Source organism: Caloenas nicobarica, chromosome 1 (genome assembly GCF_036013445.1).
Source record: "Caloenas nicobarica isolate bCalNic1 chromosome 1, bCalNic1.hap1, whole genome shotgun sequence".
Classification (NCBI taxonomy): Eukaryota; Metazoa; Chordata; class Aves; order Columbiformes; family Columbidae; genus Caloenas; species Caloenas nicobarica.
The window spans coordinates 88,090,128-88,110,417 of record NC_088245.1 but is presented as its reverse complement, the minus strand read 5'-3'; the positions used below and the strand labels follow the sequence as shown (position 1 = coordinate 88,110,417).

The following is a 20,290-nucleotide window of genomic DNA, read 5'->3' as shown; positions in this document are numbered from 1 at the left end:
CGAAAGAAGATCATGAGAAGCACATCAGCCCCCCGAGAGGAACTTGCTCACCTCTTGCTTCTGAATGGGAAAGACGACAAAGACACGCTCCTGTGACACAGCCCCACCACACCGTACTGTTAGCGCTGGCAGGGTCATACTCGTGCCTCCAGAGGAAGGAGTGTGTCTGGAGAGCCTTGGACTGAATTTGCATTTGCTTTCTTGAAACCGGGTCATCCCAGAAGGATGAGTGAAGATCTCCTCTGGTGGGGCTTAAGCAGAAGTCTGCATGCTGCCTTGCCTCTGTAAGCTTCTCCTGCCAGACTGCAACTCAGCTGACTATGGGAGGCATTAGGCAATCCACTATACTCTGCTTTTACATTTATGCATAATATTCCTCTTTCCCACTATGTATAATATTCCCTCTTTATCCAGTATATGTGATCTGTAACCATGTGCATCAGGACTCTCAGCTCTACAAAAGCAAGGTACACAGTTTCACTTGGGAAAAGTATGGTTGTGGGGAAAATTAAAAAAGCCCCAGCATCCTGCACATGTGTACAGCCGAGGGTGTGAACATGTAAAGTATTTATGTGACAGAGTGCCCTGCTATTTATATTTAGTAAAGTCCCAATCTCTCCTTTCTGCCCAGCAGGAAATACTGGACAATACTCTTCATAGACTCCATTGCACTAGACCAAGCTACTAGGTTGCTACTGGTTTCGTCCAGCTGAGGTAGCTTTCCCTCCAGCCTACCTGCTTTGGTGGAGGGGGAACAGCTTGTAAATCCCCGCCTAGAGAACGCTGCGAGAGCACAATGAGATGTATCTGTGATTATGTCGCTCGTAGTTGTATGCTTAACAGAGTGTTGCTGCTGTAATATTCCACATGGCATACATGGCTAACCCCTTCACACCATAGTCAGTGTTGTGCTTTCCCATATTGATCTGCCTCACACCTGCACAGAGCATTGTGCTGGTCCTGATGACACTGGTGGGCCTGAAACACACCAAATGAAACAAGGTGAAATGCAGGAGTTAGGGGTGGAGAAGTAGCCCCAAACGTGGTAACACAATTGCAGGAATGAGTGAGTATCTGAAGTGTGTGTGCCGGTAGGCAACAGGAGGAGGAAAACACACAGGCCTGGGCTCTGAGACATGCACACACAAATGGGTAAATTGGATATGTTTTGGCTCCTACAGGCCACCTACCAGGTTATTTTCTTCTTGGCCCATCTTGAAGAGAGGGCGCCCAGCACAAGGAGGGCGGACTGTACCTAAAGAAAAACAGTACGAACTTCATCAAAGAAAACAGCAGAACTTCATTATTCTTGACACTTGTTCTGCTCCCCCAAAAGCAAACATAAGTGCTCCTGGCTTTGCAAGGTATTCCCGCTTCTTCTCCATCCATGCTGGAAAGGTTGGAAGTAAGAGAGCCGTGAGAAGAGATATTCATTTCCTGCAGCCTGGTGAGAGAAAAAGTGTCCCTCAACATCCTGGCAGGAGGGGGTACATTGCAGAATTTATTTCTCTCTTCCCAGATCTCATGTGCAAGAACAAGCATCTGGCACGAAGGCGTCAGTACCCTTCCTCATCAAACACAAAGGTAATCCAGACCGCTGCGGAAAGGTAGACGGGCCTGCAGCTTAGTGTGAGCAGAGACGGAATGACTGTGTGGATGTGTTGGGGAAAATGCCACCATTCTTTTGTTACTCTTTTTGCTCGGTTGTTCTTTTGCCAGGGCAGGCAAATAAAACTTACAGGTGACATTGCTACATAAAAACTTGGTTTCACCACTTCTACTCGTTGCTGATGAGGAAGAGGAGTTTGGGCTTAAGAGAGCACAGTCAAAGTCCATAACCCCAAGGAGCATGCTGGTCGACAAGTTATTTTAGCCCTTTTCTTGACCTGTTATATCCAGCTCAGCATGGGCTCAAATTTTAATTACACCATGGAAGAACCAATCCAACTTTAACTGTAAGGCCTTCAGATTACAATATTTGATTAAAGCCATGGCACAGCTGGTTAAAAGAAAAAAAAAGGGAGTTTGAAAACACAAATCCTGGTGGCCACAATTTTGGAAACCACATTCTAGCCCTGGACCCAGTCGGAGTAGCTTATTGCTTCTGAAAAAACAGGTTCCTTCACCAGGCTGCTGAATGTGGCCTCTAGGTTTAGTTTAGGGGAATTAAGGAATTAAGACTCGCGGTCTCCTGAGTCTAAATGCATGAACAGAGATGGGCACTAGATGGCAGAAACGGCTAAAAAAAAAAAATACTTTAGTTATGGCCCGCACTTCCAAAAATAGCAGTAGCCAAATAGTTTTAGTGCTAGTGCATTATTCCTACGGGCCCAAACCAGAACAGTAACCCCTGAAGTGAAGCTGACAGCACTGATATCCTAGAAGCGCTTAATGAATGAAACAAAATGACAAAATGACACAGGATACAAACTGAAAACTCTGTGCTAACACATGCAACAAGAGAAACAAAGTCACCATCGGCTGCCTTGTTTGGAGAACAATATTCTCTGGCTATGCACACAGTAGAGAATGTTGACATTTGGGTGGTTTTCATTCTTTGGGCATTTTTCATTCTTTGGGTGTTTTTTTGTTCTTTACATCTACTTAAAAGGAATGTGTGCCCTGGCACAGGATGAGGCTCCAACAGCTGCCATAGTTTTACAGCGACAGACCAGCTGTGCTCGATTTGCTGGGGAACCCTCACCCACCCCCACTGGACATGTACCCTGAGCTCTGAGCCTGGAGCTCCACGCGCTGTGTGACAGCTGCTGCTGCAGCCTATTCTGGTGATGCACACGCTAGGTACAAGGGAAGCCCAGTGAAAAAGGACCCTCTTCGTTAAAGTGATTTGCAACCAAACCCTTTTTTCCATGCCCAGAGGAGAGTACATGTTCCCATCCTGCCAAGTCCAGGACAAGAGGAAGTTTGCTCAGACACCTGTCCAAAAGCCGGTCTGTGTTTCACACAAGACAATACTGACGAAGACAAGTTGGGTAACATCCTTCTTTCGAAAGCTCAAGCCTGCAAACTTCCACTGGCATGTCCCACCAGAAGCTGTCCACATGAACGGCTGTCCCACCCCATCCCCTGTAGCTCAAACCCCTACTGGAAAGCACCTGCCAATGTCGGTGTTTCCCAAACCACCCGGCAGAGAAGCAACAGCAGTGGGGACAGAGGCAAAGAGCATTATCAGCTCCGTGGTGGGATTTCCATTGGCAAACATGGCCCATGGGCAGGGAACCATCCCAGTGAACAGCCCGATACTTCGCCTTCTGCTCACAAAGCCAGCTGAGCTCTGCCGGCCCAAAGCCCCAGCACAACATGTACTTGCTCTCCACGGAGGAGTGAGATGATGATACCAAGGAAAAGAAATCCTTCTTCCCTGGTCTGTTTCACCCTTCCCACCATGCCCCCCTTACCAGTGCAGGAGGTTGGTTCAGTATGGAATACCTGCTGTCCTTAGATGTAGGGCTATATTTACCAAATGTACCAAGGGCTGAAGGAAAGCAGGGGGAGGAAGGTAGGTTTTTGCTGTTGTTTTTCCAAGAAATCTGGGGGTGTGAATTGCAGCGAAGTTTAGCTAAAGACCTGAACGTTCAGAGTGCAGGGGATTTCTCAAAGGCCAGGTGATTCACACAGCTTTTGGTTTGCTGGCTGAGAAACAGCAAAAGCAGCCCAGGAGAGGGAACGATGAACACGGCAAACGAGGGAGTTGTGTACCGGGAAACTTTGCACGTAGGCGACGGCTGCTGGAAAACACGACAGACTGGGAAAGAAAGAAGCTCATGAGAGCCCTGTCCTGACACACGCCTCTCCCAGAGGTGTCACCGCCGAGGACAGGCTGCAGACCTCCCGGGGGTCGCTCTGCCGGCAGCTTTTGTTGCACCTCTTGCTTTCAGCGTCTCTTCCTCCCGCTGGCGACCGCAGCCTGTCCTGGGGCGGGGCGCGCTCTGCCGAGCCCGGACAGGGCTGGTCCCGCCGCGCTGCGCTAAGACTTCCCCGGCCCAGGAGCGTCCCTGGGGACACCGCTGCTCCCGCCCCCCAGCTCGGGAGCCGCAAACGCCGGGTTTGAGTCACGCGTGGGGCCCGGCCCCGGTCCCGCCCCGCCGGCAGGCCCGGCCCCGCCTGAGCGGGAGGGCGGAGCGGGGCGGAGCGGAGCGGCTGCCATCATGTTGTGCGGGGGCGCCTCGGCGGCCCGGGCCGCCACCCGTGAGACGCAGCAGATCGCGGAGGAGGTGAGGGGGCTGCGCTGCGCCGCGGCCAGCCCGGGAGGGACCCCCGGTCTCCCGGGGCTTCTCCCGCCGGGCTGCTGGCGGTCGGAGCGGCCGGTGTGACCGGACGGCTGGGGCCTCGTCCCGGTGCAGGGGGTGGCGGGGACCCGGGCGTCGGGCCATTGCCCAGCAGCGCTGGAGGCGGAGACGCCTTTCCTCCCCGCTCGGCTCGAAAGCAGGAACAGCGACCGGGAGTGCGGTGAGCGGTTCCTGGCGCCCTCTGCCCGCTTGGCCTCGCCTGGTTTTATTGACCGCAGGCAGGGCAGGCTCGGGATTTTGGGGGGACGTTTGGGGGGATTTCGAGAGCAAGCGTGGGCCGCGTGGAGTGCTCGGGGTCAGCGCCGGTGCTCCGGCCCCGTTCTTGCTGCCGGTGTCTGTCCCAGCTACAAAAGGTGCGGGAGCTTGAGGAAGGAGCTCAGGAGGTTCTTGCAAAGTCTGAATCTTGTAGCCACTTTGTTGGTGTTGTTGGAGGACGAAGAAAACGTCTCCGCTGCTTCTGCTATTCCCCAAAGCAGAATTCGGCTCTACACGCTACCGGCTCCAAACCCTGAAACTACTTCCAGGACAGTTAAATGACAGCCCCTGTCAAGGAGCAGCGCGTGCTTTTGCTCTAAAAATGCCGATGTACAACTAAGTTCTTCTTTCAAAGCACGTGGTCCTGTTTCAGTCATGACTGAACTCAAGTTCCTTCTGCTTTTCGGTTTGATCAGCCAGGGTGCGTCAAGCCAGTGCAGAAAGACGAAAGACAAGCTCCCTAGACTGCAGCAGTTACTAAACATGTACAGAGCACCCAAAGGCACAGTCACTGAAATTAAAGTTTCGCTTGTAGAATCTGATGATCTTGCATTCCAAAAAAACCAAAGAGATGTGCATCTCCTCAGCCCTAACCTGAGTCTGCAGTAATGAGTACCCTACTGAGAATTGCCGAGAGAGTCATAGTAATTGTTTTGACCTGGAGAGGTCTACGTGTTGTGTTAAAGATAACGTGAGTATGCAGTTAGTGTTGCATATGGACTGAAAACTAGATTGGTTTTAAATCCCGAATTTCCGTTCTGTGGCAGGCTGTGGTGGTTTAGTAGTCCAAATATAAGATGAAGAGTAAAAACAAAACCCATCTGGAATCAGACATGAAGGGAATTAACAAAAAATCTGGCATTTTCATTTAAATTACCTAAATATTTCAAAGTTTATCCAGCTTGTTTTGACTGCCAGCTTGTATTACTTTATTTAAAATACATAGAGAAACTCAAAACTGAAATTTGCCTGTGCAGTTATATCTGTATCTGGATACGGACTGTGAAGGAAACATTCCTTTTCTTAAATCAAGGTAGACCTCTAAAATTACCTCGCTTGCTTAAAATCAAATCTTTGCAGAGATTTGTTAGAGCCTGCCAGTTTGTTTGCCATAAATATATTTCCCATTCCTGCTTTTCCAGTTCTTGCCTCCATTTTACTGCTTTGTAAGAGCGACAGCGATGGCTGAGCATCCGTCAGATTCGTGGACCTGGCGAGTACTGCTGCTTGCCCAGAGCAGGTACAGCGGGAGGCAGAGCAGGACAGCTTCCCTCTGGCAGTGTCTCTGGCTCAGGAGTCCCACAGGAACGGCCTCCCCACAGCCAGAATTTCCACCCAGGCCTGTTCAGTCCTTGGCTTCTCGCTGGCACCTGTGGCAGAGGTCAGTCAGGGTGCTTTTTGAACCATCTGCTTTTCAGTAAGTGCTCTGGGAGTAAGCAAACAGGCCACGCAGAACAACAGAGAACCTTCATGGCATGATGGAATCACAGATTTTTGGGTGGGAAAGGACTGCACCTCCTGCCCAGCACAGGGTCAGCAGCCCCAGGTTGCTCGGGGCTTTGTCCAGTCAGGTCTTGAAAACCTCTGCGGACAGAAACTGCACAAGTTCTCTGGGCAGGCTGCTGTACTGCCAGTGTGGCCTCATGGGAAAAGCTCTTCCTTATACCCAGTCTGAACCTCCAATTTCAATTTAGGACCATTGAGTCTCACTCTTCTGCTCCTCTGTAAAGATCCTGGCTTCTTGTAAGGACTGGAAAGCTTTTATCCAAGCCTTCTCTTCTCCAGGCTGAGCAAGCTAATTTTCTTCCTTTCCTCACAGCACGAGTGCTCCAGCCATCTGGCCTCGTGGTGGCCCTCTGCTGAGCTGGCTACAGTTTATTGACATCTTTCTTGTACTGGGGGCCCAAAAGTGGACGCAGTATTCCACATGTGCTCTAACAAGCACAGTAATCGTTTGCCTCTCTCTTCTGGCGAGGCTCCTGCAGATGCAGCCCAGAATGCTGTTACCTTCGTTATCACCAGGGCACAGCGATGGCTCATGTTTGGTGCACCGTCCGCCAGGACCTCCAGATCTAGACTGACACGATGAACTAGTATGGTGGGCAGTACCGGGTCTTTCAGAGAGTATTTCTGGGCTCTCCCTCTCCGTACTGCATCAAGATGCCCATTGTCACGTGCCGCGGTGAGTCATTGTCACAATAACACCCTGACAAGCCGGCAGCCACGTGTCACCCCACGCTGCCTCCGGTCACGGAGCCCAGTGTTCGGCTTTCTGGTGGAAACACAAAATGTGCTGAGCCAGGGCAATTTGGAGACCTGAGAAACCAACCTTGCACAGCACCTAGGATTGCTAAAGGAGCACAGGACAGCATAGGGTCTGTGGGATACCTATGCCCACCCTCTCCCCTGCTGCTTAAAATTTGTAATAGTAGCTCTAGTGATGGAAACTGAAACCACTCAGGGAGGACGGAATCACTGCACTTTCTGGGGCTGCGCACTTCCTTGCATCTTCAAATGCAAAGTTGCCGAGTGCGCTTTGATTTCTATATGGAAAAAAAAAACATGTACAAAGGCATCCAAACATCATTATCGTACTTTTGATGTACTATCCATAGCCTGGAAGAAGTGTAGAGGGTATGACCTCTGAGGGATGATGTACAGTATGGCCACAGCTCTCAGCAACAGGACAATCACCGATCACCTGTCTTGGAAAGGCACCAGAGTTTAGTCCTGCGCCTTCTCAGTGGGAGGACATACCCTGTGGCAGACATTTTCTGTTCCTGCTTCACCTAGAGCACCTGAGCAGTGGCAAACTGGCACTTGTTTTCCTCCAAGGAAGCAGGTGGAGCTCAGGCAGGATAGCAAATATGTTCATTCCCCTTGAATTTAGGAAGAAGGCAAAATCCACCATGTAGCTGGAAAGAGAAAATTACTCACTGCTGGTACTGTTGCACTGGGAGTGGAGGGAGGGCTACCTAATGATGTGGTGCAGGAGGTAAGGCCTGGGTAGACCTGCGCTTGCAGCAAGGACTCCCAAGACTAATTCATATTGCCCTGATAAACGAAGCCTGAAATCTTCTGCTTCCCTGACCAAGAACTTTACCATATAGCCGCAAGGTTCTAGAGAGCCAAGTGTGGGAAAGAAGAGCTGCACCTCTGTGAGTTCCTGCCTCCCGCTGAGGTACAGGACAGGTTGTTCTGACTTCTTGAGCACAGGTTTTGCACTCTGGAAAGGGGGATGATAGCTCGGAAGCTTAATGGTGCAATTATTTTTTGGAAAATATTTGCAGTTTGAAAACATTCTAGATTCCAGCAGACGTGCTGGAAGAACTGTCAGATTTGTGTTGTGTTGTAGGCTTGGGTAGTTTGCTCTGAAAGCTTGATTTCTGGATGGCTGTCTGTTCTGTGATGCTGGGTCTGTAACAACTTGTTCTGAATTTGAAAAGGGAGCTAATGCTGAAGATGGGCTTTTTTCTTGTAAGAATGATAAATGTTAAAAACTTCTCTTTAAAAAGATGTATAGTCTTGTGCATGTGGGTACTGAATCACTTCCCATTTGTTGTTAGATCTACAGAACAGAAAGGGAAGCTGAGACATCAATAGAGGAAATAATTTGTCAACATAAACCTTCTAGAATACCCACACAGTTCTCTGTTGGAAGCTCCAGATTCGGTGTCAGTCTATGATGACTGAATCACACCACTCTCTTGGCTTTGCTGCCTCTTTAGATTTCTCGTCTTTCTTGAACACAAAACTTAACATGATTCATTTTGATAATTTAGTAACTTGGAAAAGCAGCAGCTCTGTGTCTGGGAATTCAGCAGTAGTGACCTAAAGGGTGCAAAGGCACCCTTATAGTGTGGGCCTTAAGTCCTAAGTAACTTGAATCTTGCATCAGTCTTAAATACTCTGTTGTTTTGTTAAGGTGAAACCTCAGCTAGAAGAAAAAGAAGGGAAAACCTTTGATGTCTTCACTGCAGTGGAGTTTAAAACTCAGGTGGTTGCTGGAACAAACTACTTCATCAAGGTAGAGGACACTAGGCAATGTTGGTTGGTTGTTTTTAATTAACACGTATAATATTTGGAATGGTGGTTTTTTTTCTTTACTTACCTAGACAGGGGTGCTTATGATTTGGCCTTAATAAGAAAAAAATCTATACATTAAAAAAAAAATCCACCCCCCACCTCCCAGCCCACCTCCCTGTATTACATGGAGATGAGAGTACTTCCCTGTTTTCATAATGGTTTTTACTTTTCGGTTCTTTTATGAAACTTAGATTTGGGGATAATTACACATCCGTGATGATGAACACTAACATTGCATTAAGTGAAGTCCAGGTGTGTGAAGACACAGTGAAGTGTCAAACCCACTGTGATTCTGCCTGTAGTGATGCCACACACAAAACCAAGCACCTGTGATGAAAGCATTGAAGTGCTGCTTGTGCCAGACAAGATTAGAGCATTTTACATGTATTTAATAGATTACTCACTTCTGTGCAGCCCTGGTTCCCTAGATGTACGTTCCCTGTCTCAGGCACAGGGAGCATTAACAAGCATAGAAGGATTAGAGGGTCATAAAGTCATAACTCCACAAAGTCAGAACTCTCAGTCTGGTTTAGAACAAGACCACACCTTCTGAGGTGATGGTTTTTCTTGCCACCTCTCTGCTTCACCATCCTCAAGACACACCAGTCTGACCACCCCTCTTGCTGAAGGTTGCTGTTACTCCGTGGAACTCACAGGTTTTTATGTTTTGCAGGTCCATGTTGGCAATGATGAGTTCATGCACCTGCGGGTGTTCAGGAGCCTTCCTCACGAGAACAAGCCGCTGAGTCTCCACAGTTACCAGAGCAGCAAGACTAAGCAGGATGAACTGGCTTTTTTCTAGCAAGCTTCTGTCTTGTGCATTTTCCTGATTGGTTCTGATGTGCATTTTCTATAGGGTGCAAAATGTTGATTCCTGTGCCAACAAAGGAGCAAAGTAAATGTGTTGGGTTTTTTTTAACTTCCCACTGGAAAACATTCAGTTGCTTTTATGCCATTCCATTCCTGTGCGATATCTAAATTTTAGAGTCACACGGTTCTCCTTTCACCTACACTAACGCAAATCCAAGTAGCTGCACTGACTTCAGTGCAACATAACTGGAATACTGCGGCTGAGTCCTGTTTGTGGACTTCCCTGGTTTAGAAACTGAAAGGGGAGTGACACTGGCATTCTGTATTTGCAGCAAGGAGCGAGAGGAAAACCCAGATCTCTTCTGTGCTATTTTGCAACTGTGAATATATCTGTAGATTTAAATTGTGCTATGTATTTTCTTGGCAAAGACCTGAAGAGAGACCAAAGTGGTTTTGAAAGCAAGAGGAGGATTATTGTCTTTTGAAACAAACATTCCCGTGGTGATCATGTTGATCCTCTAGCAGCAGCAGGATATGATGTCCAGTAGAGGGGGTATGTGTTTAAAACCAGAACTGAACTCAGTTCTCAGTCCTAAGGAAAAGTCCTGGAAAGGAACTTAAGCTGGACAAGCATTTCTGCATTAATAACAATAAACATTTCTCTTGAATCGAAAGGGCATATTTGACTTTGAGTAGTGTTTCACTGTTCTCTTTTCTAGTTTTCAATATTGGTTATGTTGCTCAGATGTTGGTGGTTTTTTTTTCCATGAGTGTTTTTCATATTCCTTATAACCTTAGGTTTATTCCAGTCTTTTAGTTAGAAATTAGAAAGGAACACCAAGGAAAATGCAGTCCCTCTGTGCTGCGTGGAGCAGGGCACCTGCTAAGAGAGGGCATGGGAAAGGCTGTGGCACTCGATGCTGCCTTTGTCTCAGCCTTTATTGGTAGGACTTGCCTACAGGAATTTGAGGTGCCTAAGATGAGCAGGCAAGTCTGGAGAAAAGAAGACTTTCCTCAGCAGAGCTGGACCAGGCATGGGGCACACCTAAACCAGACTTAGGCAATGCCATGGGGTGTGAGGGGATGCATCCATGGATGCTGAGGGCCAGTGTCATTGCAAGGCCACACTCAAGGACCTTTGAAAGGTCATGTGCACTGGGGGAGGTTCCCCAGGACTGGAAGCAAGAAAACATCACTTCTATGTTGAAGACAGGCAAGAAGGAGGACCTGGAGCACTACAGGCTCATCAGCGTCACCTCAGTCCCTGGGAAGGCGCTGGAGCAAATGGTTCTGGAAGTCATTTCCACACATATTAAAGACAAAAAGGCAATTGGAAGTAGTCGGCATGGATTTACAAAGGGGAAGTCATGCTTCATCAACCTCATAGCCTGCTATGATTAGATATCCATCCTCTCTCAATTTGCCAAGATGTTTGTTGTTTACTTTGGTAAGGCCTTTGATGCTGTTCTCCATAACACCTCATAGATGAGCTGCTTAAGTATGTGCCAGAGAACTGGACTGCAAACTCGCTGAACTGCTGTGCTCAAAAAGTTCAGCAGCACAAGGTCCAGCCAGAGATCAGCGACCAGTGGTGTAGACTGAAGAAATGGCAAGCAGCTTTGAGAGGAGAGAGCATGGTGACCTTACCTGTGTGTTACTGGGCTTTTCGTTGCAGGTGTGCTCTGTGGGAGTGTGTAACCAGCATTGTTTAGAAGGAGCATGTTCTGTCTCCTGAATATTAAGGGGTCTTACATGCTTTTTCTCATAGCAGCCCAGAAGAGTCCCCACGCAGACCCCCCCCAAACAGGGAAATATTGGAGACCCTAAGTCTGGCTTATTATAGCACTTCCTCTGCCTGTCAGCATTTTGGAAAGAGGAGCTGAAATGCGTGTGCTCTGTCTTACAGCTCTAGTACCTCAGGTGGCACAAACAGCCTTGAATACTATTTCAGAGCCCACTTGAGCTTTAGCCAGGCAGCAGACCTAGACATGACACGCAGTAGATGAACAAATAGTTTTCAAAACTTATTTTATTTCCGTGCATTTACTGACACAGGTAGAATCCACACACATCTTGCAGAAGTGAGGCACCATTCCTCATTGTCTCTCAGAAGTAGGTCAGAGGATCATCTCTGGTTTTCCCAGTCTGAAAACTGACAAGGCTGGGACAGTCGTTCTCAGCAGGGAGGCCCTGAAACACCCTTAAGTGGACATAGTTGTCATCAGAATCTTGGACCTAGAAACCAAAACAGTGGGAAAGTGAGGATCATGGGTGAAGCAGGTTCAAACAACAGGAAGAATATCTTTGCTCAGGAGCTGAATTTTAGGTTTCTCTCCCCTTTTACTTCATCAGCTCTTAACCCATCTGGATAGTAACTAACTGGTGCTGGAAACTCTATACACCTGTAGAGCACTGTAATAAAAACCTTCGGACTCATGCAAATGGAAAATGGGCAGCACTGCTGGAGTGTGGAAGCACCAGCAGGCACAACGGGAGAAAGGTTTGCAGGGCACCCTATTCAGGTCACAAAGATCCCAGCACATCAGCTGACAGCTTCTCCGGACACTCAGAGTAGGAAACAAGAGACACAGAGTAAATTTTAATGACTCAGGGCTGGGGCAAGGTGCAGAGACAGTGTCATCTCCCAGAAGGCACAGAAAGATCTAGCCACAGCCAGCACACGGTCCTAAGAAACCTGAAAGCCAGGATCCCTTGTCTGCAGAATTACTGCAAACACGTCGGTGCCTGAACAGACAACTTGACACATCCTGGTGCCTCTCAGAGTAGGGCAAGTGGCTGAAATAAATAATTTTTAAAATAAACTCACCTTCCCCTCCAGCAAGTCCTCCCACTAAGGCTTGCTACTACAGAGCTGTGCATGATTTCATACATACAGAGCCAAGCACAAGTTTTCTCGCTGTTTGAGGTCTATGGCATTAAGGGAAAGTTTAATGCCTTAGGCTCCAGGAGGTTTTTGCATGCCTTCTGGAGGCTGCACTGTTTCTCTTGGTCTGGATTATAGATCATCTGCAAGTCTGTTGGTAAAATTTAGCAATGTGGAGAATTCAGAAGGATAAAAGAAAACAATCTTGTGACAGAGGTCATTCCAGCTACCGCTAAAGTGAATAACTGCTTCCTGCCACTTGCAAGATTGGGAAAACGAGACCCATCATCAGTTTTCAGTGCTATAAAATGGATTTCTTCCAAGTTCACTAACATGTCAGTCTTTATTTCCGAGTAGTTTGCTCATGAGGCTCAGCATGGACAGCAAACAAGTATCTTATATTGCCTGAGTCAGCAACAGGATGGCACTAAGTGAAGAAATGCAATTAGACGTGACTTCTGGTTTCACTGCAGCCTTCCTGTAAATTGTTACTCTACATCACTCAGTACCTTGTCCACAAAGCGAAAGCGCATCTCAGAGGAGCCAGGGAAGGATAAACACCATTTATGTAAGTAAGACTTGCATTAGCCATAGAATACGTACTCGGTCAGTACAATTCCCTGGTGCCCAGAGGGCAGAAATAACTGTTCAAGAGTTGTTTTAGCAGTGTCTGTCCTTCCTGGGATCAACTAAGTATGAGAAACTTAGAGCAAATGCTCATAATGTCTCTGCAGAACTACTAAATCCCAAACCGACTCTTGTCGAGGGAGCACATCCTACCAGGTGTAAGTCTGTGCACATGTGCGGTTCAGATACAGCAATCGCATCCAGTGTTTGCTCTGCTGCCAGAAAGCCAGCCTGCCACTAAGCAGTGCTTTCCGGCCTTCACTCGCAAAATAGGCCCAGCAATTACTTCCGCGTTACTTCACAGAAAGCTGCTCAAATCCACGGGTAAGATTTTCTAGTAGAGGATGAACAGCACTATCAGAGGGCTCCAAATTAAGCACTACCTGTTTTTCCTCCACAACAGAAAGGGGGCTTTGGAAGTACAGAAAAACCAGCAGGCAGGCTGCTCCTCTGCAGCACATGACACAGAACCAAAACATCAGCATGCATGCTTGCCTGCAAAACTGGTCAGCCGAGCATGAGATGCTTGCATGAAATTAAAAAATTCACTCTAACTCTCCATCAGATCCTCAGGCTCACCCCCAATTGATCCTAATAAACACAATTGGAGGACACAGAGGCAATAGGAAAGCTACTTTGCCTTTAAAGGAAACAGGAGAGTAGAGTTATGACTAATCTAAATCATTTGAGCTGATAAGGCAATCTACAGTCTTTGACTGTGATGATCCTAAGAAAGTTATCATTCACACCCGAAGCAGCACAGTGCATGTTTTATAAGTTTCTATGTTCCTGTTGTACAGTAGCGCCAAACAGAGGAATTTTATAAGCATCTGGAGATAGTCCATAACTCTATTAGTCACATCAGATGGTTTTCTATGACAAAGCACTCCTTCCTATAATATATACAAACCTTAATAAAGTAGTTTGTCCCAGCAACCACCTGAGTCCTATATGATATGGCTTTAAAGATTTCACATGTCTTGTTTACTCTGCTTTCAAATTGTGGCTTCACCTGTAAAAAGAAAGGGAAGAATGGTTGGCAGGTTCGTATGTAGGCTTTACTTTCACAGCTACCACTGTAATTTTCATCCTTTCAAACACACACCCTTAGTGAAGTAAACCCTGGAGACCCAAAATAAATAGGCAATCCAAGAGACTCCTGGAGTGCATTGAGGATAACTTCCTAAGCCAGGTAACAGACAGCCCTACCAGGGGAGATGCGATACCGGACCCGATAGTCACTAACGAGAGTAAGCTAATTGGTGACATCAAGACTGGAGGCAGCCTGGGCTGCAGTGATCATGTGCACATGGAGTTCACAGTCTCGAGGGATGTGGGATGGCTGAAGAGTAAAGTCAGGACACTGAATTTTAGGAAAGCCAACTTGCAGCTCTTCAAGGAGCTGGGCAGCAGGACCCCCTGGGAAACTGCCCTCAGGGACAAGGGAGCAGAACGCAGCTGGCAGATCTTCAAGGACGCTTTCCATAGAAAACAAGAGATCTCTCGATCCCCGGGTGTAAGAAATTGGGTAAGGAAGTCAAGAGGTGGCTGAGTTGAGACCTGCTGGTCAAACTAAAGGGCAAGAAGGGAATGCACAGGCAGTGGAAGCAGGGACAGGTATCCCAGAAAGAGTATAGGGACACTGCCCCGCTGTGCAGAGATGAGGTGAGGAAGGGCAAGGCACAGCTGGAGCTGAATTTGGCAAGAGACACAAAGAATAACAAGAAGGGCTTCTGCACGTCATCCAGATGAGGAAAGTCAAAGAAAGTGTGTCCCCCCTGATGAGCAAGACTGGCAAACTGGTTAACAATGAACAAGGAGAAGACTGAGGTACTTCTTTGCCTCGGTCTTCACTGGTAAGCTCTCTGCCCACACTTCCCGAATAGATGAACTGCAAGAAGGGGACTGGGGAACAAAGTCCCTCCCACTGTAAGAGAAGACCAGGCTTGTGACCAGTTGAGGGACCTGAACATACATCAATCTATGGGACCTGGTGAGATGCATCCCAGAGTCCCGGGGAAATTGGCTGATGTAGTTGCCAAGCCACTCTCCATGATATTTGAGAAGTCATGGCAGTCAGGTGAAGTCCCTGGTGGCTGGAAAAATGGAATTATTGCACCCATTTTTAAAAAGCATGGAAAAGAGCACCCTGGGAACTACCGACTTGTCGGCCTCACCTCTGTGCCTGGAAAGATCATGCAACAGATCCTCCTAGAAGCTGTGCTAAGGCATATGGAAGACAAGGAGGTGATTCAGGACAGCCAGCGTGGCTTCACCAAGGGCAAGTCCCACCTGACCAACCTAGTGGCCTTCCATGCTGGAGTGACTACCTCACTGAACAAAGGAAGGGCTACGGATGTCGTCTATCTGGACTTCTGTAAAGCTTTTGACGTGGTCCCTCACAACATCCTTCCCTCTATGTTGGAGAGGTATGGATTTGATGGGTGGACTGTTCAGTGGATGAGGAATTGGCAAGATGATTGCATCCAGAGAGTGGTAGTCAAAGGCCCAGTGTCTGGATGGACACTGGTGAAAAGTGGTGTCCCTCAGCGGTCCGCACTGGGACCAGTAACTCCTTAACATCATCATCAATGACACAGACAGTGAGACTGAGTACACCCTCAGCAAGTTCACGGATGACGCCAAGCTGAGTGGTGCAGTTGACACGCCTGAGGCACAGGATGCCATCCAAAGGGACCTGGACAAGCTTGAGAAGTGAGCCCATATGATCCTCATGAGGCCAAGTGCAAGGTCCTGCACCTGGATTGAGGCAACCCCTGGTATCAATACAGGCTGGGGGATGAAGGGATTGAGAGCAGTCCTGCAGAGAAGGCCTTGGGGGATACTGGTGGATGAAAGACTGGACATGAGCTGGCAATGTGCGCTTGCAGCTCAGAAGGCCGATTGTATCTTGGGCTGCATCAAAAGCAGCATGGCCGGCAGGTTCTGGGAGGGGATTCTGCCCCTCGCCTCCACTCTGGTGAGACCCCACCTGGAGTCCTGTGTCCAGCTCTGGAGCCCTCAGTACAGCAAAGACATGGACCTGTTGGAGAGGGGCCAGAGGAGGCCACAACAATCATCAGAAGGGTGGAACACCTCTCCTGTGAGGAAAGGCTGAGAGAGTCAGGGTTGTTCAGCCTGGAGAAGAGAAGGTTCCAGGGAGACCTTATTGCAGCCTTTCAGTACTTAAAAGGGGCCGATAAGAAGGATAGGGACAGACTTTTTAGCAGGGCCTCTTGCGACAGGACAAGGGGTAATGGTTTTAAACCAAAGGAGGGGAGATTCAGACTAGACATGAGGAAGACATTTTTTACAGTGAGAGTGGTGAAACACTGGCCCAGGTTGCCCAGAGAGGTGGCAGATGCCCCATCCCTGGAGACATTCCAGGCCAGGCTGGACGGGGCTCTGAGCAACCTGATCTAGTTGAAGATGTCCCTGCTCATTGCCAGGTGGCTGGATTAGGTGACCTTTGAAGGTCCCTTCCAACCCAAACTATTGTACGATTCCATGCCGATGGCCCGAGGCAGGGCAGAGGCATCCAGCAGCCCAGCAGAGGAGCGCAGCATCACTCAGGAGCCTGCTCAGGCAGCCCCTGGGAGGGGCCAGCAGCGTGTCAGGGCTTCTCACCACACACCTGTTCCACAGAAACAACAGAATTACTTGGCTTTCTCAGCACGTACACCTACAGCTGGCTGCCACTCTCATGGCATTCCTTCCCAGCAGGCGAGGCCCAGAAATTGCCCTAGAAACATCCAGATCCACTATGTCCAGATAGCCAGAAATGATCATCTTACTCAGGCTCTTCATAAACTCTTACTCTGCTCTTCTTCCCAGCAGCTTCCATGGGTTTTCTATCCCAGGGGAGCAATAGCAATACTTTTAGCTCGGGAGCTGCTAAATCCAGCAAACCAGGGAAATTTCGATTTCCAACCTGCTCCAGCAGGCTGGGTCTGAGGGCTCCTAGGATGATCCCAAGCGGCATTTTTTGGTACATATTATTTCTCTCTCAGAACAAAACCAAGCCAGTTCTCTCCCTTTTTACCATCTCTCCCATCCTCTGGCCACTACATCCCCCACTTGTTATTTATGGACAGAGCCTTCAGTAAAATCAGGCAGGCAGACAGCTCCTTAATCCTCAGATGGAAAAATGTAAGATTCTTAAGCTCTTATCTAGCAGCTCCTTAAACCCAAAACCTTCCTCCATTTTAGGCAACAGCTGCGTAACAAGGAGAATGAATAAATAACATGCCCCAGCTCACTGACTATAGACAAGGCACAGGTATAATCCAAAGAGCAGAACAGATGTTGGGCATCCCAAGGTCTGCAGATGCTCTTCACAACTTCACTCAAATCACATGAATTGCTTCTCTGCTTTACAGAGCATAAAATCCCATAGAATGGCATCATGACAGTTAAGCACTGAGATTTCATCTCGGATACACACTGCAATAGGGCAGGATCTTTTGATCACCAGCGACACTGCCAAGCATTAAGAACATAGCTCGGTATCTGGCATGCTACAGTGTCCCAGCAGTGTTCAAAGGAGGCCCTTAAGCGATTTCACAGGCTCATTAGTCAAACTTCACAGCCCCCAGCAGGCAGGAGACTTTGCTCTCCCTGTCCTACACATATGAGGCAACAGGAATTACAGGGACACCAAGGTGCTACGAGTCCTGCCCTAGGGTCTCTTCTCCACAGCTGAGGGAATTTATCACTGCAAGTGCTTCTCCTTCAACCACTTGTGCCAGCACAAGAGGAACAGCAGCACTGCTCCCGAGTAATTCAGTCGGTGCCTCACAAACAGTTTCAGATAATCCTTTTCTCTTTCTGTTCTGCCGTAAATTATCTCCCCTCTGATTAACCTGTTATCACATACTCCGTGCATGCGTGCTCAACTCTGGCAACCCCAACCGTGATTGACCAATACAGCCGTACAGTGGAAGAAGGCTCAGAGGAGCTGGGCAAGGGCGATGTGCCCACGAATCTCAGAAAATAATGCAGGGTGTGCCAGAGCACAGCTTCTGCAAAGCAGCTGACATCAGCTCAACACAATGCAGACCAGAGGGTGCTTGTTTTAGATAAACCGCTCTGTCAGTTGAGTGGATCGACTGAGGGTGTCACTCCCTGAGTTCATTTAAAGAACGGTGAACACTGCCCTAAGTGAGCCAGGTCAGCATGGGGACAATGAATACGTGGCTCCGCCCAACACGCAGTACAAAAAGTCAACAACAAACAAAAGAATTTGGAAGACAATAGCGGGCTTGAGCTAGCCTCAGCACATGTTCTCCCTCCTGGTGGCTGAGAACGCCCAGCATCATGACAGTGAGCATATTCTAAAGAACAGTGATGGAGATCATATCTGTATGGTGATTGAAGTGTATTTTGCAATTGCTTTATTTTGCTAAGAGGAACCTAAATCAGAAACCTCATGTAACACCAAATATCTTCAAATAAGTCTGATATTAAACATTATACCCTCCATGTGTGGAATATCTAAAAGAACCTGGTCAGAGAATACTGGACTCTGGCATCAGCCTACGCAGCCCCTTTACACGTCTCACCGGGTGGCACAGCCCAGCTCACCTTAGCCTGGTTTTATCATTGCCTGGTCTCAGCCTGCAAGCTCACGGGAGACGCGGATTGGTACTTGTCCTGGTTTTGGCTGGGACAGAGTTAATTTTCTACCCAGTAGCCGGTACATGGTGCTGTGTTTTGGATTTAGTATGAGAACAGCATTGACAATACACTGATGTTTTAGCTGTTGTTAAGTAGCCAAGGACTTTTCAGCTCCTGTGCCAGATGCACAAGAAGCTGAGAGGGCACACAGCCAGGACAGGTGACCCAAGCTGCCCAAAGGGATATTCGACATTATATGACGTCATGCTCAGCATACAGTTTGGGCAAAGCTGGCTGGAGGAACTGCTGCTTGGGGACAGACTAAGCATCAACCATCAGCTGGCGAGCAATTGCATTGTCCATCACTCATCTTGTATATTCTTTTATCTTTGGGGTTTTTTTCTCTTCTGCTGCCCTAGTAAACTCAACCTCAACTCAATTGCAAACCAGGGGGTTTACTTTTTTTTCCTCTTTCTCCCTCCCATCCTACTGCAGGGAAGGGGGAAGCAAGTGGCTGCATGGTGCTTAGTTGCCAGCTGGGGATAAACCATGCCAGTGCTGGTGCAAACTCTGTCCTCCATGGCGCGGCAAAGGAGGGACATGGGAACCCTGCACACACAGGAGTGTGCAGCAGTATTGGCCAACATGTTCAGCCCCACGACTTCCTATTTTTGTTTCCTCAAGGAGGGTTTAAGTTCAGCTTTCTGCAGTTGCCAAAGGGGGTAGAGCCCATCTTTCAGAGCTGGGAGGGTGAAGGGGATTAGTCGGGTGGGTAAGAACACAAGATGGGAGACACAGAAGCAGCTTTCCCATGCCATAGTGTCCCCCTCTGGCTTCTCAGGATGCACTTTATACCCTTGGAAGAGCTGCTGCACTGCAGGGCTCTAGAGGATCTGCAGAGGTGCTGTTTACAGAGCTACTTCCAGGACAGGAAGTGATTTACCCATAGCCTCGTGCTGTATATATCTTTTTTTAGTGCCTACTACCACATGGTTTGTACTATCCATGTCCTTCAGTGAGGAATTAATTCTACCAGGTACAATCTTCTCCCTTCAAATACACCACCTTTAATTTCAAACAAGCAGCCTCAATGCTGGCATAGTAGAGTTGGCCTTCCAGCTGCACCCAAATGTTAACTGGAGGTGGCCAGTTATGGTCATGGACAAGGATGAGACAGAGAAGTGCCTTGTCTCAGTCTTACCGGCACACTGCCTATGCAGAATGCTGAGAAATACTGGCTGGCAATCAAGGGGATTCCCATTTTCCGCACAAGCTTCTTCAGTTTAAACACTGGTTCAAAATCACCACCTGGTCTCCCAGCCTTTGCACAAGCTTCAAGACTCGACCCTTTGCACACAGAGACTTTATCTTTAGATAGGCTGCAACTCACCTTGTCAACAATTTCCTGCACTTCGGGAGTAGCAGGCTTGGTCTCAGATAAGCCCCCAAGAGTTGGCGACATAGTGGCAGGTAACTGCTCTGAAGTGACGGTGGTTCTGAAGAGGGAAGTTCAGCGCAGTCTGAGCAGAGTCACCAGACATCTCGTATATATACACATATACATGTGTCATGGAATCATGTGACTTGTAACATGTGGAACCTACCATTACTGAACTAGAGAATGAGAAAAACAGGGAAAACGGGGAAAAACTATGTAAAGCACTGATAGTAATACTAAATGTATGAAGCACTTTAAAAAATC

At 48.1% G+C, this 20,290-nt stretch overlaps 2 protein-coding genes across 2 annotated transcripts; one reads left to right on the top strand and one right to left on the bottom strand.

Annotated features, from left to right (window-relative positions):
* The first annotated feature begins 4,129 nt into the window (after positions 1-4,129).
* Positions 4,130-10,134, top strand: LOC135995257 (cystatin-B-like). The gene is made up of 3 exons (XM_065646438.1): positions 4,130-4,235; positions 8,491-8,592; positions 9,325-10,134. The coding sequence occupies exons 1-3, from the start codon at positions 4,170-4,172 to the stop codon at positions 9,451-9,453; spliced, it is 297 nt and encodes a 98-aa protein (XP_065502510.1). The 5' UTR covers positions 4,130-4,169; the 3' UTR covers positions 9,454-10,134.
* A 1,338-nt stretch (positions 10,135-11,472) lies between these two features.
* LOC136001358 (cystatin-A-like) lies at positions 11,473-20,072 on the bottom strand. The gene is made up of 3 exons (XM_065655600.1): positions 19,979-20,072; positions 13,883-13,984; positions 11,473-11,696 (listed from the first exon to the last, which is right to left on the bottom strand). Exons 1-3 carry the CDS (start codon positions 20,048-20,050, stop codon positions 11,568-11,570), a joined length of 303 nt encoding a protein of 100 aa, XP_065511672.1. The 5' UTR covers positions 20,051-20,072; the 3' UTR covers positions 11,473-11,567.
* Positions 20,073-20,290: the final 218 nt, after the last annotated feature.